At 51.7% G+C, this 14,776-nt stretch overlaps 1 protein-coding gene across 1 annotated transcript in view; it reads right to left on the bottom strand.

The window, feature by feature from the left end:
• NTSR1 (neurotensin receptor 1) overlaps positions 1-3,894 on the bottom strand; it is a 61,036-nt gene extending 57,142 nt beyond the window's left edge. Inside the window, exon 1 of the mRNA XM_054218416.1 lies at positions 3,011-3,894. Coding sequence (XP_054074391.1) covers positions 3,011-3,661 — 651 coding nt within the window. The 5' untranslated portion in view covers positions 3,662-3,894. The remainder of the gene's footprint in view (positions 1-3,010) is intronic.
• Between the last annotated feature and the right edge of the window lie 10,882 nt (positions 3,895-14,776).

Genomic DNA, 14,776 nt, shown 5'->3' with positions numbered 1-14,776 from the left:
CTGAAGTGGCACGAAAACGTGAATTTACTCATGTGGGGATGGCTTTAAGAGATGTTTCATATATGTGAAAAAAACCCATAAAATTGGCTGCAGGGTGTTTTAGAGGATGTCTGCCAGCTAAAGTGTTAACTAGACCTAAATAACGTGGCTATAACGGTCTTACTCCTGCTACCAGATCCCACGCTGATGCCAATATTCAAAGCAGACGTCCCTGACTGACAGAGGCAACAGGCGAGGAAGAATATGTAATAAACCAGAGTCACAGGTGGATTTAAGCAGCTGCGAGGATAGTGATAAAGCTGGGAAATTGCACTGTTCTAAAGAATTAAGTATCAGCGGCCACACAGAGCCCACGCCTGGACGGCAGGAGGTGAGACGCGCAGTGCCCGGCCGCGCTGATGGCGGTGGCACCTGGGGACACCCTGCAGAGCGTCTCCCTTACTGCTCTTCCCGCTTATCAGTATTTGCCGCGCTGAGCAATCTGTAATTACTAGAAGAATATCAGTAATTACTTCTTACAGTTGTTGTGGAGCTGAAGTGGCCCAAGGTAAGTAATATGAGCAAGAAGCGAATACGCCGAGTGTTGTTTGAATACTTTTTTTTTTCCCTAAGGAAACGTGACTGTTCACACACAGCCTAGTTTCACTCGGAAATGCCCACTAAAACTTAAATATTCAAAGCAAATAGCGAGGGACTTTTGCAAAAAGAGAGATGCTAAATTAATACACTCAAATATTCATCCTGGGAAGCTTGTGCCAGCCCAGGGAAGAGCGTTCTCCCGCAACGGTCCCAGCAGAACCGTAGCTCACGCTGGGCTCGGCGTCTATAAATGGTTACAATTGCTCAGTTCTGGGACTGGCTTTCAATCAGTCAACAAATAAAACCTCTTGGAGAACTAATGGCTTCCAAAAAAAACCCCGGTTTGCTTTAGACAGTTTGCCAAACAGGAAGAGGAGTGAAATATGTTCAGTGATTTATTACAAGTGATTTGCCAGCTCCAGCAAGTGCATCATCGCTCTGATTAATTTAAAGACAGAAAATGAAGGCAAAGAGATGCAAAGACCTGCTCTAAAGCCGCTCGAATCCGCTGCGGCAGACGAGGGCTCCAGATTTCCGACCAGCCAGACCTCCGCGCGTCACTCTCCCACATTACCATTGCCCTTTCTTTCACAGGTCTTCCATTATTTGTCTTTTTTCTTTAAACCCCCGCGCAGCTTACGACGTGAGAATGCCCGCTCACACGCTGTGCGATGCTTTCCATTAATGCACTTCAAACCTGACTTGCAGCTGCTTTGCTTATTCACTCCGGAGCCTTGCCGGGTCCAGGGCCCTGCATCACGTTGTGCGCTGCTTCCCTGGGCTCGGAGCAACGCAGCCAAGCCATTAAAAACACCTTCCCCTCCTAGAAAATCTACTTTTGTAGCCACATCCCCTGAGAAGGAACAGTATGGTAGGGGTTTGGCTTCCCCCCCCCCCCCCCCCAGCAACTGCCTCTTTCTTTTTTACTTTTAAATTAATTCACAAGTGAAATAATAATAAAAAAAAAAATACATGAGGAAGAGCCCGCAGGTGGACTTCACATACTGTGCATTCACGCCTGCCTACTTCTTACTTGGCTAACGGGATAAAGTATAGCCTGAATAATAGCAAGACCGTAAAATAGGTTGAGAGTGTTTAAACTGTAATCTCCCAAGGCATAGCTAAGAAATAATCCTCTCTTTTTAGCCCTATCATGGTAACACTGAGCATCAGTTTAATCCTAAAAGGAAGATGACTGGAAATAATGCATTTCAGCCACATTGTTCTCAAATCAGATGGCTCACGTCTCCTCAGAGAGTAGAGAATCGGGGTTAAGTACAGTGGGCTACCGCTGACAAAATCTGCCACGCACTTACAGAAGAAATACAGCCCCCACCACCTCAAGATGAAAGTTAGGTATCAAGACACGATTCTGATTTGTTTCCGCTTAATTTCCCTCTCTCTAACTGTGGGAACATCTCAAAGGCTTCAGTACACATGCCTTTTTAAATTCTAATTGGCCGCTGATTAAACCCACCTGAAATGCGTGCTCACAATAAAAGATTGAGAAGCTATCACACGCGAGCCTGGCAGCAAAGGGACTGTGGAGACTGGTGTCTTGCTCTTTCTGGCTCTCCTTCCATGACTCTTACATTTTTCAAGCCTAATGCTCCAGTAAACAAACGCCTCAACCCCTCAGAGCGCTGGAGCGCAGCAAGTGTTGCTGCCGAAACCCTTTCCGCGCATGGGCGCTAGATGAAGCGGTGTGTGGAGACCAGCAAAGCCTTTCTGAAGCCAGGAGGGGTCTGCTAGTTAAAGCAGCTATGCATTTCCCCCCCCAAACCGGCAAAAACACCAGCCTCTGGCTCTGAAGATGCGATTCCTTTTCGGGATGCCTGTGCTGCACCTTGTTCCCAAAACTTTCTGAAATTAGGACCTGTCACCACGCAGAGGAAACGGGCTCTGGATCAACCCAGGAGAGGAGGAGAGACGTTTTATTTCCCGCGATCTTGCTGGCCGCTTTCCGGCAGAAGGGAAAGAGATGCAGAAGATGCAGAGATAGGGTGGAGGTTTGTGGGTTTTCTGGCGATGAAGTGCCGCGTTTGGGGAGAATCCGAGCATCCCCGGCCCCGCTCTGCGGCACATGGGGGTCCCGGTGCCACAGCGTGGGCTGCGGGCACCGGGAGGGGAGCTCCGGGGAGGCGGGGGGGGCTTGCACCGGCCCGGAGCCGGATTAACCGCGGTGCAGGGTCTCAGCCCGGCGCTGCGGGGCAGGAGGGGGTGCGTGAGCCGAGAGCTCCCCCCTCAAACCCCGCCTGCCCGCACCCCGGCCCGTCCGCCCCGTCAGGGCTGCCCGGGACACCCCCCTGCCGCAGCCGGTCCCCCCCTCCGGCCCCGCCCGTCTCCGCAAAGTTCGGGCATCCGAGCCCGGGGTGGGAGGCGGCTGCCCGGCCCCGGCGGCTCGGGGCGTCCCGGTCACCGGGATCCTCACCTGGATGACCGTCTTCAGGGTGGAGGCGTCCACGATGGTGGTGCAGATGAGGGAGTCGGGATCCTGGTCCTTGACGTAGATCTCCCCCATGGTGAAGATCATGGGGATGGCGAGGAGGAAGGAGGCGATCCAGATGCAGCTGATGAACTTCTTGGTGCGGCTGCGGGACATGATGCTCTTGGCTTTGAAGGGGTGGCAGATGGCCATGTAGCGCTCCACGCTGAGGCTGGCGATGTTGAGAGCCGTGGCGTAGGTGCAGGCGTCCCGGAGGAAGTAGTAGCCCTTGCAGACGGCCCCCCCGAAAGCCCAGGGGTGATGGACCCAGATGAAGTTGTAGAGCTCGATGGGCATGCAGAGGAGGAAGATGAGGAGGTCGGAGAAGGCGAGGCTGGCCAGGTGGTAGTGCACGGTGCTCTGCAGGTTCTGCAGCGACTTCTTGCGCACCAGCGTGTACGCCGTGATGGAGTTACCCACGGTGCCCACCAAGAAAAGAGCCAGGTAGATGACGGTCACCATCACTTTGGAGTAGATGTCGGTGTTGACGTCCAGGTCCTCCTCGTCGGGCCCTTTGGGGAGCAGGTCGGAGCGGTTGGAGGCGTTGGGGTGGAGGGGGCCGCCCGGCAGGGCCGGGGCCGTGGCGTTGGGGTGCATCCCGGGGCCGCAGCACCCCCCGCCGCGCCCCGACGTGCCGCTGCCGCCGGCCGCGAAACTTGGCTGGTTTTAATGCGGCGGGGAGGAGGCGCCTGCCGCTGCCGAGCGTGTGCGAGACACACACACACACACACACACACACACACACACCCACCCCCGAGAGCAGCCGGGGCTGTCAGCCCGCAGCGCCGGCTCTCTCCTCCCTGCAGCTCCCCGGCGCCCAGATGTGCCCTGGCGGGGCAGGAGGCTCCCTGCACCCCCCCTCCGCACACAGACACAGCCCCCCGCACACACGCACACACACACACAGACCTGCACACACGCACCCGCACACACACCCCCCCCTGCACACCGATCCGCACCCCCACACACACACGGACCTGCACACACGCACCCGCACACACACACACCCCCCTGCACACCGATCCGCACCCCCCCACACACACAGACCTGCACACACGCAGCCGCTCGCACACAGACACTCGGACACAGACCCGCACCCCCCGCCACACACACACACACACACCCGCACACACACAGAGACCTGCACACACGCACCCGCACGCACCGCCGCACCCGCACGCAGACACACACACACACACACACACACACACCCGCCCCGCACCCCCGCGCCGGCAGACGCCGCACCGCCGGCCACCGCGCACCCCCCGCCGGCTCTGCGCACCGCGGGGTGGGGGGACGGGGACGGCCCCTCGGCTCGGGCCCCCTCCCCACTCCCCGCCGCCCAGGTGGCTGTTGCAACCCCAGCTCGATCCCCAAGGCGGAGCCGGGGGGTGTGTGGAGGGCGGGAGCACGGCCCCGGCTGGGCTGCAGCCCCCCCGCTTCCCTGTTAGGACTCCCCCCCGTCTCCATCCCTTGCAAAGTGAGACGCAGAGGGCTGGCAGGGGGTCTGCCCTGGGGAGAGGAGTGGCACCAGGGATGCTCCATTACCCTTGGACGTCCGTATGTCCTGCTGGTCCCCAAATACCCACCCACCTGCTGCTGCCAGGAGAAATGCATTTAAAGGAGGGGAAAAAAAAACACTTAAAAACATCTACCCCCGCCCTGGTGTGCCTGGGACCCCCTCGGCACCATGGCACAGCAGTGACAGCAGCGACCTGCTTTGCTTTGGTCCCCACCAGTGACTTTTCTCTTACGCACATAGCCTCAGATTTGGGGTCCTCTCTCAGCTGTCCTGTTGCGGGGGCTGTGGGGGTGGCACAGTGATGCTGAGGGTGACAAGGGGATGGCCCACATGAAAGGCCCCCCTGGGGATGAGCGTTCTGTGGCGGGGTTACCCTCTCAGCCCCGGGGCGCTGAGCTGCCCTGTGAAACTCCAGCAGGCTGTTGGTCCACTCCGTTGTCTTCATGATAAACCTCTTTACAAATGCATAGAGGAGATCTAGGAAAATCTCATTCAGGAAATCACTGATTTGCCCAAAGACAGCCATGGTTTATCCCATTTATTCATTAGCGGGTGTTGGGTACCTGGTTGCCAACAGCCAGTGGGCTCTGTGTGTGCTGAGGCCCCCGCAAACTGCTTATCTATTTGATGCAAGAACACGTTGATCAAATCATCTCTGCGTGCAAACAGTGAACTTTCCACCAAGCCATTCACCAAGAGCCAATATTCCCCCAGGCTTTCCTCCTCTTAAGTCCATCCAATAGGATCTCCATGGAAGACTAACCAAAATCAGATTTATTTAGTCATATTATTCATGCAAATTTGGAGAGAAATGTTTTCCAGCACTCAGCCCACACTAGTTTAAAGAATGACTAATAATCTCTTAACACCAATGTTCCTTGCCTTTAAAAGCTTCTGTGAGGAAATTTCTATTAGCCGAGAGGAATTGGTCAGGGTTGATGTTCCCAGCCTGGTCTCACCTGTGGTTCCCGGTCCTTGGACGGGTTCTTGGGATGGATCCAGAATATTTATCCTGAAGAAGGGAAGTGGAATGTGGAACAAATGGTGAGTCGTACTTACTGAAGGAGAGCAGCAGGTGGGGTGAAGCATTCTCTGGGGTGCCTGGTGTCCCTATTCTGCAGCCCCCAAGTTGGGGGGAGCTTATGGCCCCATGGTCCAAGCACAGACCCATGCTCCTGGACTAAAGCACTTGCCCCACAGAGGCAGCAAGTGAGTTCCATTGGGATCCTTGTCTATAATGAAGAGTTATTGTCCCTTCCTGGTCCTGTAACTTCATTTTCGCCTTGTAGAAAGCAATTGCTATCCCACAAACAAGATACCCATCTGCTGGTCTAATTCTGCAGTGTGGGTGTGCGCGTTTGTATCAATAGCTGTCTCTAGAAGCGCTCTGTTTTGGCTGCTGTTGCCGCGTGTTTCTGCACACAGGCAACGCGCGAGCACGGCTGCTAACAGGGAGGGTATCGCACCTCCCTGCTCCGTCCCAGCAGCTGTTCCCGAGGCCTCCGTGTGCCGCCTCCTCCGCTTTCCCTCCCTGCCAAGTACTGGCAGGGAATATCAGGAGACAGAGTTAAAAAATAATTCTATTTACACCCTGAAATAGCAGCTACCCGGGATCAATGCGGCTGTTGATTTACAATCCACACCTTTACCAGGCTGGCGCACCTTGTACCAGCCAAGTGTCTCCTTCCATAACAGTGCATTAGGCGGGTACCGGCCGCCCAACGAATGGGCTGGGTGCTCCCATCATTAAAGGCTTCAGCAGCATATTTCTGTGTGCTAATTTAATAAATTCCATTAATTCCTTGGCAAGCTTGTCTCAGCCGCGCGTGAAGCATTCTCGCTCTGCTCTGTTCTTTTTCTCATAGACCTGGGTTTGAGCAAAGAGCTCATCTTCCGGGACGAGCCATTCCCCATGCAGACCCCATTCCCCCTCACTTCTTGTAAGGGAGAAAATAAAAGAAAGTCTCGTCTCTCTCCAGATGGGAAGGGGTCAACCTCTCCCCTCTCTTTTTAGAAAGCTTTTTGTCCGGGCAGGTTCCACCTTCTGTCCCGACATCTCTTTTACAGAGCTGGACACCCGCTGCTGGTCCAGAGCCCACCCCCTGCAAACCCTGGGAGCAGGAGGAGGTTCTGTGCTGCCAGAGGAGGACGTGGACCCCATTCCTGCCTCGCTGCCCAGCACCCCTTTACTCTCCCCATTGCTACTGCGTGGCCTGGGGGATGTGTGAACTCCCTTTCCTGGTGTGAGGTAATGAAATGAATGACAAAAGTATCTCTTCTCGCCTTCGCTTCTGCTCCCTGCAAGGTTTTAATCCATATTCCCCTTCCAGCAAAAGCAGAGCCGGAGATGCACCGCTCTCTTCTTGCGTGCCGAAGTCTCCGACCTAAATCCCTGCTGTTTGTCTCTGAACGAGCCGACCTTTTAGCTAAGCTGGGCTCGTTTTAATGTATTTTGTATGTGTGTGTCTGTGGCTTAAAAAGGAAAAGAATCATGGAAACCGAGAGGCGCCTGGTCTCAAATGTTACAGCGAGGCATTTACTTAAAATCTTGCAGGAAAATGTCACCCAAAGACCTCCTCTATTAAAACTGCCTGGACTTTGAGCTGAGGGTCCCACAGTGCCCGAGGTGCGAGGCCCACAGGTTTCCTCACCCCCTTCTATGTTGACCCAAGTGTTTTTCATCTTTGCTTTTTCCAGGTGCAACCAGGGACCACTAGGAATTTTTCCTATTAATCCGGTTCCCATCTGATTTCGCCGCGTGGGATTTTTCTGAAGGGCACGGAAAGCAGCAGAGAGAAAGCTCTGCAAGAGCTGGGTGCCAAGAGACACCATCAGCCTTTATCCCATTGAAGTCTGAGCACCCAGCCCCAAATACCTGTTAGAGGATGTTCCCAAGTCAGGTAACACTGGGCTGATTCAAGCCTTTAAAATCAATTCCCAGTGGACTCACTATAGACAGGGTCTCCCTAAAAGTAAGGAGTGCCTCAGGTGGGTTAGGAAGGTAAAATCCTGGGATATACAGGGCTTTTTTAAAGACGCTGAGCTTGAAAAACAAGTAAGTGAGGGAGAAAGGGACATTTATCGGCTTTGTTGACGACAATATTGACTGTATCATTACTTGCAGGCATGGAGATGCATCCCTTCTTACACTCAACATATTGCAAAATAAAGTATTGCTGGTTTGGATGAGCAATAAAAATTCCCAACGGCTGCATGTTATTTACTGCCTTTAGCTGAACTGATTTCAAGAGAGTGTTTTAAATCAAAACAGCTGATGCACGGGATATTTCTTGCCTCTGGTTTTCACAGCAGAGCACTTGCCGTGTGGGCTGGCAAAGTGGCCAGACCATGCCCAAGGCAGGGAATGATCACACACTCCAGCACCCGTGTCCCTGGGCGGGTTTAAAAATAAATAAAAAAAAAAGGCAACCCAAAAAGCCAAACACACCAGGATGTGTATGATGATATCGGTAAGGGAGTTACTCTGAAGAAGGATGAGTCTCTGAGAGGAGACAGCTGGGAAATGAGGCGTTCGGTCACCTTTCACTGGTTCTGTGTGCTGCGTGGTCAAATCCAGTCCTTTGCTTTGACAAAACTCCGTTAAAGTTAACGGATGTACTGGCTGACAGAGCCTGGAATATTTGTCTCAAACAGACAGAGGCTGGTAGATTAACTGGACACACACGGGAGATAGCAGCTGCTTTGGTTTAGAGATAAAGTAGTTTTTGGGTCCCCTGAGCTGTTACTGCAACAAGCCCAAATCAGATTCCTCGTGGCGATAAATGCATTTTGTCTTCATATGTGCCCTGTAAGTGTTCAATATGTGCAATATAAGCGTTCAACACATAGGCAGTCGTGCTCACACACTGTGCACAGGGTTTCCCTTTGGAAACCCTCCGTTTTATTCCAGGAACAAATACAAAGAAAAGGGACAGGGGTGTCCAGGGGGAGATCTTGCATTTGCTGCAGCCGGGAGCCTCCCCCGCAGCCCCACGCTGCCGCACCCCCCCGAGCGCCCCCGCAGACGGGCCCTTCCTCGATTCCCGAAGGATTTAATCTGCTTTTGCAGCCCTGGCTCTCCAGAGCCTCAGCGGCTTTTGCCAGCGGCTCTTCCAAGAGCTCCGCTCAGCGGTGCCGGCTCGGAGCACAGCCCGCGCTGCCGGGGCACCGTCCCGCTCCGGCCCCGGCTCCCGGCTCGGCACCGGCCCTTCTCCCCTGCACCCCACCGACATTCTTCAGGAAATCTCAGGAGGCACGGATTAATCCCCTTTTCTCTCCCTTCCCCCCCCCCGCCTCCCGCCGCCCCCAAATAATTCCTGTTGTTTTTCGAGGTTTCAGCGTGCCCGGCAATTTTAAAATGCAAATGAAAACGCAGCACAGTAAAAAGCCCCGCAGCCAAACACGCTTTACTGTCTTTTTTCTCAGTGGCCTTCCCATACTTTTGAAATGCTCCCAAGTCCTTATTAAATGCCTTGGATTTCAGGAAACACGTGAAGCACAGGATGTGCTTCTGGCTCTTTCCTAGGGTGAGACTTTTTATCAGATGCTGGAAATACCACGGGCTGGTAGGGCTTTGTCTTTGGGCATATGTCACCCAACAACATGACATTTGTTCAGACACCCCTCTCTGCCTTGGTCCCTTACACCCAGGAAAGCCCTTTCCTTACTCTGGGGAGAGCGGGGCTGCAGGAGGCAGCAGGGTCAGCCCCAGAGAGGTTCCCAGTGGAAATTTTCCTGGGATGCCCTAGACTGGCTTACAGTCACTCTGGGCCACTTCAGCAAACTTAAAAACTTGGCACTTCGTGTCTTCCAAAGCACACTGTGACCTGCTGTAAACACATATTATTTGTACTCTGCAATCTGGCTCGTTCCTGCTATTCTTCCCTTTAAGAGCCCACATCCTCCCATTTTTCGCAGCCCCAGCACCCTGGATTTGCCTCCTCCTGACCCCACGCTGGCACCCCTCTGGCTGTGCGAGGAGAGGGTGCTAACACTGGTCTGCAGCCTCGGCGAGTGATGAGAAGGTTCCTCCAGACCATCACCAGGAGGAGGAACGAGAGGCTGCAGAGGCTCCTGAGCTCCATCCCTGCCCGTACAGGCAAAGGCACCGCGCAGACGCCTGGGCACAGACAGGAAAAGTCCCATTTCTGTCCTGCTGCTCCCTCTGCAATGTTTCTGCAGGACCTGCTGCTCCGATGGAGAACGTGAGCTTGCGAGGAAGGGTTTATTCACACCCCTGTGGCCAGGGAACTGGCGGGAATGCTTCTCCATGGACTCTCCTGGGGCCATTCCTTTCCTAAGGCACTCCCCGGGTTGTCCCACAGACCCCAGCACGGCTCCCAGCCCCATGCACGCCGGCCCAGCCTAACATCCCCAAAACACAACCTCACACCTCAAACGCTGCCAATTTTCTTCCTCCGTCTTGGCCAGACTTACCCAGATGCTTTCTCAGTTGGAGCATCTTGGCCCAGAGATGACAAAAATAGTTTTAACCCTCTTAGAGTGGGCAGAGGGTCCCCGGAGGGGGATTTTCTCTTCCTTCTTGTGTTGTGGCTCAGTGGTTGTTGCAGCCACCCCAAGGGAAACGGCTCCCACGCCCGGGGAACAGCCCCTGTCCCAGGCTGCAATGCCCTGGGGCTGCTCTAAATTAAGTCGTAAGAAAACAGCCGGAGGAGGCAGGAGATGAAAAAAGTAAAAAAATATCTGTAAGAAATGGTCAGGGAGGATAATTCAGTTCAGCCTGCATTAGAGAGGGAGCTCATTCCCTGCTTTTCGGCGTGATACTGGGGCTGCATTGTAGTTGCATTCAGTGGCTGAGATTTTTTTGTAAGCCTGATCAGAGCTGTTTGGGGAACTGCAGATACTAAAGAAATTTTGGGGAAAGAAAAGCCCAGCTTGCGTGAAATAAATCTTTGGTTGATTTTGTGGAAAAATGTTTACCGAGAAGGGGAACTCTCTGGACAATAACTATCTTTCTAAACTTTCTCATAAATCACAAACTGTTCTCACTCCAAGGACAAGTATTTCCAACTGTTTCATTGTTAAAAAAGAAATGAATTTTGCCTCTTACAGAAAACAATGTCTGCTCTTGCGGCGTGTGCTCCTTTTTGCTTCTGGAGAGTTCCCCCTTTTGCTTGTCCTATCTAAACTGCAATTATCTTTTCAAAACCCAATGGCAAAGCAAAGGGATGGTCCCACAGTGTCTTTGCTACAACTGATCACTTGCTCCTCAGGGGACGTGGCTGTAGCTGTGAGATGAGGAGAAGCTTCTCTGGTGGAAGCCTGTAGCAAACGGTGCGAAGAAACCATGGTACAAGCTTCATCTCAGGCTCTTCTAGAATACCTTCTAAAGAAGACAGTCCACCTCTTGGCTTGAAATAAGGAGTCCTTTACTGGTGCAAAGGACATTTAAAATAACAATTTGCTTCTAGCTTAGATTTTACAGCATTTAAGGAGTCTTCATGAGGAGCCTTATCCAACCCGTGGTTTCACGTAGCCTAGTACCACTGAAAAGCCTGTATATGGGTATTGAAACCAAAATCACTTCTCTTTTAGGGCAGTACACGACTTCACAGCAAAACAGAAAAAGCTGCCCACCCAGCCTTGAACCAGGGCTGAATACTGGAGGAGAAAGTCTAGAAAATGATTTGGGCGGAAGCGTGCATTCATACAAGAAATTGCTAAATGGCAGCAAGGCCACACTGATGACAGGGAAGCAAAATAGGTTAGAAAAATTAGGTGGAGTCCTTCTTGCTCAGTAATGATCATTTCACCAAAGAAGGTCATATTTCACCACGTGGCAAACGCAGAAGGAACCACGATGATAGCTGCCACACAAGCAGCTGCGAGACGAACTGGCAGAGAGCTGAACAGAGCTCAATTAGCAAAAAGACTTCCCTAAATGATTTGATTCTCCAGAATTTGCTCAGGTTCTTCAGCCAATCCTTCAGCAAATTTTGCAGCCGCCAGTCAGCTTGGCACAGACGTTGTGTAAGGAGACGGTGCGGAGAAACTCTTACAGTCTTTGCCTCTCCTGGAGCTACGCCGACAAGACGACTGGCTTGACCTCAGTGCAAGGATCAATGTTCCTCTGCCGGCGAGGAACGAGGAGAAACAGAACCTATGAAATTCAAGAATTAAAATCCAAAACCCATTCTGAAGTCACAGTGGCAGAATCCGTGCCCATTTTGTTTGTGCAAGTTATAATTTTGGAGGCCAGAAGTACCCATACAACACCTTCTTTCACCTCTACAGTTTAATTTGGAAATGCTTGGAAATGCTTCTCCAGTGTCTGGGGCGTATAATAATGTGCGGCACCTAACCATAAATGTCAGGAGCTACTAATAAAGATTTTTAGGAGTTCTTCATTTGCTGTCTCCAAACAGCTTGTCTCATTTGGGTGTCTCGCTGGAGAAAGAGAGGCCCCTGAGGTGTTTCAATGGTGGATCACAACTGAGAAAACAACTTGAACTATCAGCATTTCGTGAGCCTCTGGAACAACTGGCAAATGAGCTGAGCAAGCAGCGAGTCCTAAAGGCATCTTTGTGAGGACTTACATTCCAAAGCATTAGGAAGCTCTGTGCTTCCCACTTGCTCATGTCTACACCTTAATGGAGACCTTCACTTTCCAGAAGCCCCTCCAAAGAGCTTAGAAATATGCCCCTGCCCTCTGCCAGGCTGTCTGCTTTCCTTGATAAGAATGCGAACCCATTTGCTTACGAGCCTAATAGACCAGGTAGAATAAGAAATTGATAGTTCACCATATAAAGAGATTTGAGAATACGCTTGAAAAAGGGCAGACTTATGAGAAATAAAATACACATCCTGTCGCAATATGAGCAGACCTCTTTATCCATTCATCTTTTATTGGAATAAAAGGGCATTTGTAGGTATTGAGTTAGCCGCGTGACGTGTCTCGGGCTGAGCTCTAAGTGGTATGAAAAGAAACATTTTGATCAAATGCATGCTTACTTCAAGATTTAAAAGGGATTATGTTAAGAGACAATTTTGCATATTTCAGATTCAGAACAGATTTTGGACGGCAGATAGAGACAGCAGGTGTGCAAATCCCACCCTCACCAACCAATCATCCCTCCACAAACCCAGCTGCAGGGGTCCTGTCACAGCTGGTCCCTTCCCTCCTGCTGCCCAGGATGAGAACTCATCCAAGACGTTTAGCACATAACTCTGCTTTAGCTCCTGCAGCTTTATCTTGGCTTTGTCACACCGTGAAGAATGGTACAAGAAGAAGAGCTAAAGATGGGGAGTCCAGGTGGCCACTTTCACCTGAGGGATGAATCCTAATCCTGTTCTGTGGCTTCTGAATTTAATCAGAAAGGATTTGGGAGACAGTGATGTTCCTAATCCAGGAGAGGGGCTGTAGTCTCATGTTCAGTCACTGGCAGGTTGATTTTCTTCTAGCACTGAAAGTCAACTGGGGAGGTTGAAGGAAGATTCCTCTATAGATTCTTAATTTGCCTAATTGCCAACTTCCTCGCAACTGTGATGCTCATGGAGGACTCGGAAGGCAAGAAGCTATTTTCACTCTTCATTTAACTTTTTTAAGCCATTAGCAACTGAGAAGTTGTGATTAGTGCTGCGAGTTCTCCTGTAAAACAGTTATCCAGTGAATCACTCTTCACTGACAAGCCTCTGCCCACCTTCCCACCAGCCTCACCGTGTGATAGCCTATAATTATAACTCCTCTGGGGACCACCTATTTCACAGAGACAGTCTTTTTTTTCTTCTCCTGCCTAGTAGGGAGCTGGTCTGCTCAGCTCCATAGCAAGCAGCGGTTGCTGATGGAGATGTCCCCTCCGGCCCTTGGTGCTTCCAGGGTATCCTCACGGATGGGGCTTCACCTGCTTCCACACCAGAGAGTCCTGGGGAATGTTCCTGCTGGCTCCGAGGAGCTCATAAAGCTGGAAACAAAGAAATGCGCCCCTAAATTCCTGGAGATCCACTGTCTAGGACATGCAGGGTGATGTGAACTGGTGGTTCTGGGTTATGGAGATGAAGTTTTCCACTTGAGCAGAAGTGTCCCCCCTTGCCTTAGCCAGCTCCAGCTGGATCAGGAGGGCATTCGCCCAAAATGAGGACTTCCTTCCAGCATCTGGTGTATACAGCACTCCTGTCCTCCTCTCTCTGCCAAAATCAATGCACAACAACGCAAAATCAATGCACAGCCATGTGCAGTGTTTCGCCCCTGCTGCGTCTCACCGGGAGGAGAAGGGAGGAGCAGATCCAGACCTGCTGCAACGACTTGTCCTTCCATCCCAGTGGATGGGCTGGACTGGGCTCACCAGGTGTCCAGAAACACTGCTATTGATCCTCATTAGATTGTGCTGGAGAGGAACTGCTAATGACGACAATAATCGTCATCATTCTCCTTATAATGCAGACAGAGCCCCCAAACGCAGCAATGACAGGAACCCCCTGCGAGCATCTTTGATTTTCTCTTCGGGAAATCACAAGTTTTGCTGTTGTTCCCGAAAGAGATTGCATGAAACTCATCACAAGGCAAATTAGGTTCAAATATTGCCAGTTCGTGGAGAGGGGATGGAGACAGCCTCATTGAGTGATTTGTCTCTGATGTACCCAGGGTCGGTGGGCGGGCTCCACAGGTGAGCCCCATGCTGCCTCCGACTGCCCAGACCTCCTCCAGAAATGAGGAATTTCTGGTTTTTGCCACCTCCCAGCTGACTCCGGGAGCTAACTAACAGGCTGTGTTCGCATATCACCACCAATGCGTTTCAACCTTCCCATGTTACCACCTAAATCAACATGAGCGGAGAAATAGCAGGGCCGAAAGCCATCCCCTTCCTCTAACTCAATGTACTTAGATCTTACTGTCTCCAGCTAATGATTACAGCTTGTGTTTATGTGTTTTTTGCCAAACTAGAAAATAGCTGCGAATCCTCACACTTGGTTTTGGCTTTGAGCAACCACCTCAAACACAACCACCCGTGAAATGGTCGGGTTCCTGCAGCCCTTGGGTTTGCTGTCATCGTCTTGGGTCCTATATGATTTAAATGGCGTGAAGTGATTTATCCCGGCTTTCCTGTGGCTCCAAGAGCAACCCCCATTCCAGAGTGCAATTTCTACCCTGGCACACACAAGTGAATTTTGTGTGACCGTATGCAAAGAAATGCCCTTGCCTTGGAATAAAGGAAGGAGCGAGCTGGCAGCTC

This window comes from Rissa tridactyla, chromosome 12, assembly GCF_028500815.1.
Source record: "Rissa tridactyla isolate bRisTri1 chromosome 12, bRisTri1.patW.cur.20221130, whole genome shotgun sequence".
Taxonomy (NCBI): Eukaryota; Metazoa; Chordata; class Aves; order Charadriiformes; family Laridae; genus Rissa; species Rissa tridactyla.
The sequence above is the reverse complement of the archived record's forward strand: the minus strand, read 5'-3'. Positions and strand labels throughout refer to the sequence as shown.